Source organism: Otolemur garnettii, unplaced genomic scaffold (assembly GCF_000181295.1).
Source record: "Otolemur garnettii isolate 467f Iridium unplaced genomic scaffold, OtoGar3 scaffold00041, whole genome shotgun sequence".
Classification (NCBI taxonomy): Eukaryota; Metazoa; Chordata; class Mammalia; order Primates; family Galagidae; genus Otolemur; species Otolemur garnettii.
The window spans coordinates 4,097,281-4,109,108 of NW_003852436.1; the positions used below are offsets into that span (position 1 = coordinate 4,097,281).

At 39.0% G+C, this 11,828-nt stretch overlaps 1 protein-coding gene across 2 annotated transcripts in view; it reads left to right on the forward strand.

Moving 5' to 3' along the window:
- GAB1 (GRB2 associated binding protein 1) overlaps positions 1 to 11,828 on the forward strand; it is a 134,069-nt gene that overhangs the window by 96,410 nt on the left and 25,831 nt on the right. For both annotated transcript variants that reach the window (XM_003790189.3, XM_023513458.1), the window contains exons 3-6: positions 3,001 to 3,229; positions 7,177 to 7,778; positions 9,311 to 9,396; positions 9,577 to 9,880. In XM_003790189.3, coding sequence (XP_003790237.1) covers positions 3,001 to 3,229; positions 7,177 to 7,778; positions 9,311 to 9,396; positions 9,577 to 9,880 — 1,221 coding nt within the window. The remainder of the gene's footprint in view (positions 1 to 3,000; positions 3,230 to 7,176; positions 7,779 to 9,310; positions 9,397 to 9,576; positions 9,881 to 11,828) is intronic.

Here is an 11,828-nt window from a genome sequence, read left to right on the forward strand (position 1 = left end):
AGTGGTAAAGTGGTTCCCTCTTCCCTTTTGAAGTCTTTTGTTCCCCATGTTGTTGGGAATGGTTGAGGTTGCTTTTATAACTGCTTGAAGATCTCTTCTTTCATGAACTTGCTAGGGAAGGTAACAGAAGTTTTTCCTCTAGTTATTGCCTTTTAGGAGTACATATAAATCTTCACATATTGTGAACCAGATATATTTTTGAAAGGAAGCTTTGAATCCCAGGCCTCTTTTCAGAATATTGAGAAGATCTTGCAACTACAAAGAGGGTAAAACATTTTCATCATTCTCAGGTGGGAGCAATGGAAGGTTAAAAAGGAGCTAGTCCCATTGTGTTTAATAAATTAAGGTCAGATAAACATGATGGCCTGAATGGGCGATTTTCCTTTCCCCCTTAGGATGAATCACTCAATTCACTTAGCGCACAGCCATCAAGTTTAGAAAAAGTATTAAAAGAAATGTGTATCTGTAAAGACAACCACCCAGAAAAGTTATTTTAAGAGTTACAGTACCAAGCTAAAATTCATACTATTTCTTATTTAGTTTTATTGTTTGGGGTGAGAACTAAAAATTGAACTGGCTGATTCAATTTTATCATCCCTCTATAGTAGAGGAAAGGAGAAGTGTATAAAACACATTTGTGAATAAAAACTGTGGGATACATAACAGTTTTCTGATTCCTCTGTTCCTTCTTTCCTCCTTGACATTATATATATATATATATATTTTTTTTTTTTTTTTCTTAAGCTCTTCTTTAAAAGGTAAACATTTTGTATAGTCTCTTAAATCCACAAGGATTTACTCTGAGTCACTGTTTAGGCTATGGTATTTTAAATCCTTTTAAAAAATCTCTCTATATTTGCAACTGAATCAGAGTAGTAGTAAAATGCTTCATAGGGTGTGTCATTCCCAACCTTTTTGGCCCCAGGGACCAGTTTCATAGAAGACAGTTTTTCCATGAGCAGGAGTTGGAGGAGGACAGCATTAGATTCTGGTAAAGAGCACCCAGCCTAAATCTCCACATACACAGTTCACAGTAGGGTTCTCACTCCTGTGAGGAGCTAATGCTGTCACTGATCTGATAGGAGGTGGAGTTCAGGTGCGATGCCAGCGATGGGGAGAGGCTGTAAATACAGCTGAAGCTTAGCCAGGCACTTACCACTGTTTATTTCCTGCTGTGTGGCTTGGTTCCTCACAGGCCAGGATCCAAATACTGGTCTGGGGCACGGGGGGACCACAGTTATAGACATCATTTGATAAACCACGTCTGTTATACATGACAACATGTATTTATGAGCATCCACCAAAATGATGGCATTTTGCAACATAAATACCAAAAAATTCATCTTTCTGTTCTCACTTTCCATAAGTAAGGAAGAAAAAGTGAATTCACACCTGGCATAAGGGATTAGATTTTGTTAGATGAGCCTGTGCAAAGGTTTGGCATTGCATGAAGCATAGCAAAGGCAAAAAGTCAGAAGTTCGCTCAACTTCTATTTCCTCAGGCCATATTTCTCTAATGGAAAGTTTTCAAACTTAATTACCATCTAGGAGGGTTCACAAAGTTCTTGAGGAGCAAATCTCACATTGTACATGCAGGTGAAATGGGTCTTGCTTAAACGCTTCTGACTTTGACACAGAGAAAGTGCTCATTGCCTGTGAATGAAACATTTTTTCAGCATCTACTACCTGTAAGGCACAGTGAACGCAGGCATTCTGAATTTTTTGTTTGTTATTGGGACCTACAATTAGGGATATATTTAGCCACATTAATGTGTTATTCAGGCTTCATAATTAGGATATGACCTTCTAGGTCTGGGTGGAAGAGCTGTAAAATGAGCTAAGTAAAATTGGCTGTGGTGACTGTATGAATATTACCGTGAGATGCATAAAGACATTATTAAAAGCACGTTGGTTTATTCTAAGTATTTAGAGAAGACAGAGCTGACGTTTGGCCTTTCTCTGGTGAATTAACAAGCCAAATGATAGGCATTTGATTCTGTTTGGTAGAACATAGTAGTTCCCTTACCACTTTTTAGCATCTTTTATGTAATGTTTTGTTGTGACAAACCTCAATTTCGACCCAGCCTTTTCTGTTCTTATATAAACAGGCAAAAAACGAATTTCTTTATTCATGTCTGAGCAGTTGCCTTTTTCTAGATTATTTATAACCTTGTATTCCTAACAAGACTAACAAAACATTTTCTTCTGGTCCCTTAAGAATAGACTTTGTTATGTCAGTGATGATAGTAGGATTTTATTTCTAGGATTTCAAATTGCTTTTTCTGTACAATTTGGCTATTTTTATGTCTTCTCAGAACATAGGTAAGGCTTGATAAATTGCTTCTTTACTGGCTGACTGACCCCTTTTCATGAAAGTACCACAGAAACCCACTCAATGGCAAATGAGGCCTGAGCTGAGCTAAAAAGTGACGCCTTAAAGAAGTGCTTCCTCTGAATATGAGTAGAATTTATTTTCACTAGTCCCAGAAGTAGAACTCTTTCTCCCTAGTTTGCTAAGAAGTAGAAAGAAAAGAATGAACACCCAAATAAACACTGGGTGAAGAGACCCTGATGCTGTGCTCTGGGCCTATAAGTGCCATGTAGTAAAATGGGCCTCTTGGAAGGTTGGCTTGGCTGAGGAAGCACTTTGTTTATTATCATTGGGGAAAAAGTCAGTCTCTCCTACTGAGGTGGTAAACACCTTTATTCCCAGTCGTCTCCAAACTGAAGACTGTTCAAGGCAAGGTTAACTGTGGCTTCCTCAGAACTCCTGGAATACAGAAAGAATCCTACTCTTGAGATCTCTTTGATGAGAACCAATTACTCCCTGTACAAATGTCACCATTTAGGTAGTGTTTGTTTTAACTGGCATTGTCAAGTTTTATTCTGTTCTTGTGTGTTGAACCTATTTATCTGCAAATTTTAAGGTGGCTTTGTTGTTTTTTTTTTTTTAAAAAAAACTTAAAATGAGATAGACAATGATAAACTTTGGTGTTGCAGATCTTGTGAAGCCGCCTGGCAGCTCCTTACAAACACCAGCAGATTTACCTTTAGCTGTCAATGCAGCACCATCGTCCACCCAGGTGGATGCATCCTCTGCTGCTCTACCTCCGCCTTATCAGCTCATCAGCGTCCCGCCACACCTGGACACTCTCGGCATCCAGGAGGATCCTCAAGACTACCTCTTGCTAATCAACTGTCAAAGCAAGAAGCCTGAACCCACCACCAGGTAAATTGTATATGCCTGTGTGGAGTATGTGTGTGTGTGTGTGTGTGTATACACACATTTAAGACTCTTACTTTTAAACTTTCTAAACCTTGACTTGCAGGCTTAAAGGAAACATCTATATAGGCATATGTCTCAGACTTATAGTTCAGGTTTATATTCCACTATTAATGATTTCTGATATCAAGGAGATTTTATTGAAGAAACACAATCTCTGCCAAAGAGTGGTACCCACAAGGCTCTTTTGGAAATCTGTCTGCTGTTTTACAGTCTTTGTTACAGACTCATAGTATTACTTGCTTAACAGATTTCACTGATTTTTAAATGGTGATGATGCTCCATTTTTTATGTGATTGTAAACCAGCCAAGGGTCATCTTTTGTTTCTGAAGAAGGAGAGGAATACCTACTACTAGAAGATTTTGAAAGCAAAACGATTCCATTGCAGTGAGTGTGTTGTGGTTTTGGGTTCTGTGTGAAACATTAATCATACAGGTGAAATCCCAATATAGCAAATTCCATGGAATATGCAGATTGGGCTTTAATTAAATTTAATGAAGTGAGTATGTTGCTAAAAACTACGAAGCTTTTCTTTAAGAATTTTAAGTAGATAGAACATTGTGGAGTGCAGTCTTGACCAGGGGGCTCTTAAAGCCTCTCCCAAATCTTTAGTTTCCCTGCCTTCTCTCCTTCCCTGCTTCTACACCTTTCTCTTCTCTAAGCTATAAGATATTTGAATTTGATCAAACTTGTCATTTGACATTGAGTAGTTAGAAGGCTTACGGTGACAGAGGGAGATAGAGGGCACTTGTTTTATTATTTTGCAAAGAAACAGGAGAATGATGATGGGGAGACCAGCCTTGGCCATTAACAGCTTGTGACAATTAGTGATATTGTCCATCCATTGGGCATATTTATTTATAATATAAAAATGAGGGGGAATTGCATAGTAGACATGAAAGGTGTATCTTAAACAGGATTATAAGATATTGAGCATTATTACTTTTGTTACAAAAGGGGTATTTTTTCCCCCATTAGAAAGTTATTGTTAAAGAAAGAAAGTTATTGTTACTGGGCTAGGATCAGATGAAGCACTTGTTCAAAAAAAAAAATTTGTACAGAATTTATTAAGATACGCAGAATAATTTCTGTGAAACATGCCTTGAGATGATGGAAACAGCTCACGCTCATTTCAGAGATGGTTTCTATATATTTGTTGTAATGGGATTTTACCTGTAAGAGCCAAAAAAAAAAAAAATCTTACAAGTCAACACTCATTAATAATATCAAATTCTAACTTGATTTTGCTTGTTTGCTGTGAATATTTAAAATTACACACTCGCAACTTTGTTACCTATGATACTAACTAAGATTTTTATTTTATGAAGAGTCACAAATTATTTTTCAGTAGCAACTTTTAAAAACCCAAAAGCTAAGTGACAGGTTTGGTATATTTTGTTTTTATATGATGGTACCTCAGCTTTCCTGTTGCACTACAAATTATGCTCAAAGACATTGCTGCTCAGGGATATTTTGACATGTGTATTTTTGCAACTGTTTGAACAGTTAATTAACAACTACACATATTTGTGCCCACTATTATTCTGGGTGCAGTGAAGTTAAAAATTAATTATGTTAAGATAAGTTTCCTCAGATACAGTCCCCTTTGGAGTGTGCATGTAGGCTTATTAAGAAGTAAAGATGTGCAAGCATTAGGTATTTGTAGATGAAGATAAAATACAAAAGTTGCCTTGCAAACTTTTTCTTCCTGAAAGACTCAGATCAGACACCTGCTACTCTAGAAAGCCCAAACTCCCAAGTTACATTAAATGTCTTTCTGGGTTTTTATGGCATCCTGACTATGGCTCCATATGTCATTTGATCACAGTGTTGGAAATAGATTGATTTTCTACTTATGATCCACTCAACTATAAGCTGATCAAAGCAGGGGCTTCATTTATTACTCCTTATACTACATAACCTCTAGCTCCTCTAAGCCCTGCATTTGAAGTAAATGAAGTGCAAATTTTAAAATATGTATAGGTACATTAGAAATTCCACAAAAGCACAATGTAAGTGTTTTAAAATGGAGAAAACAGACCCTCTGTAGGAGGAATAGGATTTGAACTAGACCTATTGTGAGAGGAAAGGAGAATATCGTTAGTAATTTGTACAAAAATAGCTTGAGGGAAAGGAGAGGTGAGAGTGAGCACAGTGGAGGAAGATAATGAGGAAGGAGAGCCTCTTGGTGGAGAGGGTTCAACCTGGGGATGGTGGGACTGAGATGGGACAAGAGATAGGACATCCCTGCTGTTAGTGGCGTCAATGCCAGGTAGATTACTTTATGGCCTGATAGTTCCCACAGCCTGTAGGGACTCTTAATAGATTTTTCTCTGTGTAGGTGAGTGATAGAAAAACTGTGTTTTGAAAATACTACTGCAGCGTAGCAGCCTGGTCCTGTGAATAGATTGGAAGAGGGAGAAAACAGAGGAAATTCCAGTTAGGAGGGTGTCAGCAGGGTGATGGACTTGAACTGGGGGTGGTGGCACTGGAAATAGAGCAGGGGAACAGAAGGGCAGGTATGAAGAAGGAGTCAGTGCCTGCTTGACTATGGGGATCAACGAGAAGGAATGAAGCTGATTGGGTTTTGAGCCTGGAGAATCTGGATAAAGTTGTTTCTTTTGATGCAAGTCAGGAAGAGCGATCAGTTTGAGAAGGCAACTGAATTTGGTTTGGGGCACATAAGCAAGGTAATACTGGGATAACCAAGTACAAATATCAGTTTGGTAACATGTGTTTTAGAGTTTGGTGAGAAGATGGGAGTTATTAGCACTCAGAGAAGAAGGTGGTAATGAAAAGGGATTCTCTAATGGCCTGTATGGTGAATGTTTAGAGGCCTGAACTCTGTTAACTGCTGGAGGGATGGAAGAAGCAGACAGTCAGTGAAACAAGGGAGTAATCAGCAAGGAAGAAGGAAAATCAGTACAGAACAGTGTGGGTTCTCTGACATCAAAGGGGGAGACTTGAAGTGAGTAAACGCAGTACTCTGCCTAGTGCCAGGTTTGCTAACAAGTCGGGGAAGATAAGCCCTTTCTAAGAAGCTGTCATAAGTTATTTAGAGAAATAATGTTTAAATTCCTCTGCAGCTTTGGCTGGCATGGACAGATAGTTCATGTATCTTGCGTAGCATTAAGAAAGTGAGAGAGCGTGTGCTTGTCTTGTTAGCTTGATCTCGTCTTATACCCACATTTTGTGATCCCTCAACATGCAGAGACTGAAAATGGACCTAAAGCATAAAATAGTTCTCAAGGTTAATTATTATTTGGACTTTGTTAACTTATTGTGTCATTTATTTTGATCCTCTTATAGTGTTGGCTAAATGTTTGTTTTAAAAACCAGTGAAAGGGAAGCAACATGAAACCGATTAAGTTGTTATGGCTTGTAGGTCATGTTGAATTTATTCATTACCAGGTAATCACCAGACTTTTCAGTTTTATGGAACAGCGAATTTGCCACAGGAAGGTTTAAGATCCCTGTATCAACTTTGTAAACTGTACTTTCTGCATGTTCTTCAGAGAAAATGCTTTTCCTTCTGTCTATATATTAATCATTTGCCTTTCCCAGAGTTTTGTGATACCTAATTCCAGTGCTGCAGGGATTGTGATTTTATGTGTAGATTTAATAGGTGGAGTTGGGGGTGTGGGAAGGAATAGGACAGGAGTTAGGGAGAATGCTTTTGGTGGTTTTGTGGTGGCGATTTTGTTGTCTGGTGTATGACCATAAAAACTAAACAATATTTGTGCTTTAAATCTCATGGATCACACACACAGACACACACACCCCCTAATGAAAAAAGCCATGTCTTTTGATTGCTAAGCTGTAAAAATATTTATTAAAAATGTATTTTTATATCTTCACCATGTTTATTCTGTCATTAACGATTTTTATTTAGAACACATGCTGATTCTGCAAAATCCACATCTTCTGAAACAGACTGCAATGACAACGTTCCTTCTCATAAAAATCCTGCTTCCTCCCAGAGCAGACATGGAGTGAATGGCTTTTTTCAGCAGCAAATGATGTATGACTCTCCACCTTCACGGGCTGTGTCTGTTTCTGTAGACTCCAGCCTGTATAACCTGCCCAGGAGTTACTCTCATGATGTTTTACCAAAGGTGTCTCCATCAAGTACCGAAGCAGATGGAGAGCTCTATGTTTTTAATACCCCATCTGGGACATCGAGTGTAGAGACTCAAATGAGGCACGTATCTATTAGTTATGACATTCCTCCAACACCTGGTAATACTTATCAGATTCCACGAACATTTCCAGAGGGGACCTTGGGACAGACATCAAAACTGGATACTATTCCAGACATTCCTCCACCTCGGCCACCGAAACCACATCCAGCTCATGACCGATCTCCTGTGGAAACGTGTAGTATCCCACGCACGGCCTCAGACACTGACAGTAGTTACTGTATTCCTGCCGCAGGGATGCCACCATCACGGAGTAATACCATTTCCACTGTGGATCTTAACAAGTTGCGAAAAGGTCAGCTCCACTTGGCTTCTACTCTGTTAGAGGTCTATTTTAGAAAATCAGTTTTTCTGGCTTGGTGCCCACAGCACAGTAGTTACAGTGCCAGCCATGTACAACAGGGCTGGCAAGTTCAAACCCAGCTTGGGCCTGCTAAACAACAGTGACTACTGTAACAAAAAATAGCCGGGTGTTGCAGTGGTCGCCTGTAGTCCCAGCTACTTGGGAGGCCGAGGCAAGAGAATCGCTTAAGCCTAAGAGTTTGAGGTTGCTGTGAGCTGTGATGCCACAGCACTCTATCAAGGACAACATAGTGAGATTCTGTCTCAAAAAAAGAAAATCAGTTTTTCTAGATGTTCGTTCTTTTCAGTATAATATGTTAAATATACTATGCTATAAAAAATAGTCCCTTCTCTTTGCTTCAGCGCTTCATTTACCTACCCATGTAACCAAGATCTCAGAGTCTCAGTGGATCCCTGGAAGGGGGTGTGGCATGTGCACGTGTGTGCATTTGTGCTCTGTTGGAAGGGAGATGGAGTTTTTTTTATCCCTGAAGAAGTATGGTCTTTAGTAACGACTTCCCGCCTCAGGAAGTATGTCCTATCTTTCCTACTTTCTATAATCCTAAGTGGATAGCTCCTCTGTTGGGGCAGAGGAGCAGGAAATGGACCAGCCAGAAAGCCTCTCGGAGTCACCCCCTTTCCTGTATTTGTGTGCCATTATGGCTGCTTCTAAGTCCCATCTGGTGGACTCTTTGTTTCCTTCCTTCCTATATCAGCAATTTTTACTTTGGGTTTAACAGGTGATACTCTGTTCCAATCACATCATTGTGCTTTTTGTTTGATTTTTATTATGTTTTAAAAGCTGCATCTTCTCTCCTTGTCACTAGCCACTTATTGCTAGTGAGTATACTTTTTGAAGACCGTTCTCCTAGAACCTTCAATCAGACATTCCAGACTTTGAGAGGGGGAAAAATGGGTCTAAATCATCCTCTGAGATTCTCAAAGTCCTAAACATAGAAAGCCAAAGTTTTTAATGCACATACACTAAAAACTGTGTGCATACATCTCTGTATTTTGTGGTAGAGTTTTCCAGCTATCTGAAAGAAGATAAAGATGTGACATATTGTGCACAGTAATTATATCAATACTTATTTCACCATTCAAAAGCAATTTCTAACTCTTTTCTTGAAGTGACTATGTAAACTTGTTATAAATTAATGAGATGTAAGTTAGGCCTAAGGTGGTACAAAAGATGAGAAAATAGTATTTTTCTTTTCCATCATTAGATAACCCATCTCATCCCAGGCTTAGACATTCACTGCCTCTCGTACTTAGCTATTTGTACTGGTTAGCATAAGCCTATAAGTGAGTGTCTGCAGTTTCTAGTGATTTAATATGCCAATTTGAGACATTATTCTTTGAGCATCCTTTATAAAATTGGTGTGTGCGTACAGATGCATGTGTACAGAGAGAATAGGTCATTCTTAATTACTTGAGGGCTGGCAAAGATGGGAGGAAATGTTGATAGTTTGTTCTTTGTTTTAGATGCTAGTTCTCAAGACTGCTATGATATTCCACGAACATTTCCAAGTGACAGATCTAGTTCACTTGAAGGCTTCCATAACCACTTTGTAAGTATCCTCGACGTCACTGAGTGTGTTTCATTGTCACAATCTTTATACATAGTGCCCTGAGACTCAATGGGATCCTAAAAATACCTTCAGATCCATATGGATGGGTGTGACTTGCAATTGTGTTTTCACTTTTGACCGTAGTTTTTGTTTATTAAAAGAAATATATGTGTGTTTTAGAAAATCAAAAATATGTTGACAGTGGGAAGTGTATCAAGTGAAGAACTGGATGAAAATTATGTCCCAATGAATCCCAACTCACCGCCACGGCAACATTCCAGCAGTTTTACAGAACCAATTCAGGAAGCAAATTACGTGCCAATGACTCCAGGAACGTTTGATTTTTCTTCATTTGGGATGCAAGTTCCTCCTCCTGCTCACATGGGCTTCAGGTCTAGCCCGAAGACCCCTCCCCGAAGGCCAGTTCCTGTGGCAGACTGTGAACCACCTCCCGTGGATAGGAACCTCAAGCCAGACAGAAAAGGTAGGGAGAGCACGGCAAAGTGAGGGGATCAGGCGGGTGCCACATTAGACCTGCATTTAACTGTCTTTAATTCTAAAGCAGAATTGGGACCACAATCAGAAATATTTCAGATTACCTTAGTCATTGACTCTTTTAAGCAAAGCAGTACTGCTGTTTATAAACTAAATAATTATATCATATGTGGATGCCCAGGTGAGATTATAAATCTCGTAGCTCTAGAGCAGAGGTTACAAACTAAAATACCCACAGGGATTGGCAAGAACTGGGGAGAATTAGAAGAAACTGGAATGTCTTTGCCCCAGTGGGGTAACTAACTGCTACTCAGTTATTGTCCTTTGTCAGCTTGTGAAAATATACACTCATACAGGCATATCTAGTATATCAAGAAAAGCCAGAAATGTCGGATCTTAGATGTATTACCTCTTGGTTTTTAAAGTCTGTCAACTGATTATTTTTTTAAAAAACATTGCATGCCAAGCCCAGCACTTTTGCAAGCTAGATAATGGCCTTTAGCTGCTATATAGTAACCTCTTCTCCAGAGTATATAGTATCAAATCATACTTAAGATTATTGATACATATTTCACATAATTATTAAAGAATAGTAAAGTTCCATTCTTTTCACGTAACAACTTAAACATTACTTTGCCTTTGCTGAGGTGTGAATCAATGCTTCTCGTCTGTTCTTTCCTACTGGCCTTCATAAGTAACATTAAATTTGAAGGTAGCATCATTTGTTAAGAACTCTGTAAATGAAACTTTCGAACAAATTGAGTAATATCTAAGCAGGTTTTTTAAATTTTGGTTTTAGTGGTTAAAACATGTAGAATGTGATGTGTTGCATCATGCTGTTTAGCGTGGCTTGATCTTGACAACCAAAATAAATTAGTGTAAATGTGTTGAGTGGCACAATTTCTGGCTTACTTCGAGGGATCCCAGCCGATTTGAAAAGTCTTGTGTTATCTGTAGTTTTATAAGAATACCTAATGTGGGTATAAATTTCTCATTAACCTGGGCTTAGGTAGTTAATATTAGTTCTAACTAAATTCCTGTTGTGGAGAACAGAGACTGAGACTCATTCAGAGTATCTTAAGAAAAAGAATTTGGTTTTGTCTGTTAAGGAAGGAAGGAAAGGATGCATCTGTGCTGGATAAGGCTATTGGGAACCGAGGCGGTTCTGGGGGACTGTTGCTGCATCCTGCTCTTCCTTTGTGTTCCTGTTTCATGGGAAGTCTTTGTATCTGCTTTGTTCTCTCTCATATTCTTTCCCTCTTTTCTGTTTTTATTCCACTGCGTATCCTTGGCCTTAAATGGGTTCTGCTTTCGAGAGCTTTGGCCTACGGTGCCGCTCTGTGGCCTCACTGCTGCCCCCAGCTCCTTTTGGTGCACCCTGGCAGCTCCTGCATCAGCTTTGCATTGCCTCATTCATTACTTACTCCCTTGAGATTGCTTAGAGGCACCTGATTGGTCCAACTTGTCTTTTCATACCAGGCCACGTGACAGACTGTAGGGCAGTGCATAGATTGGCTGCTGTTGGGCCAGATGCCCACCTTTGTCCAGTAGCTGTAAAGATAGTCCTGTGTAATCCTCATGGCCACACAGACTGCCCCTGCAGCAAGGCCAGAATTGGGGGTGGGTATCTTAGAATGGCTATGAGCATCATAGGATTTTTTTTTTTTTAAGGTATAATGTTTCTTTTTGTGTGTCTTTGTCCTCATTTGTCTCTAAAGCTATTTTAGACATTATTACTTTTTTTGCTCAAAAGTATGTTTAGACATGTATAAACTTATAATTGGTTCACAGACCACTGAAAGATTGAGATCCAAGTGTCATGAACTCTTTGAAATATTGAAGTATCTTTTTAAATGTTAAGCAAGTGCCATTCCTACTTTCCTTGATTAATTAGTGCATGTTAGCAGCAGATCTCTGCTTTTTTTTTTTTTTTTTTT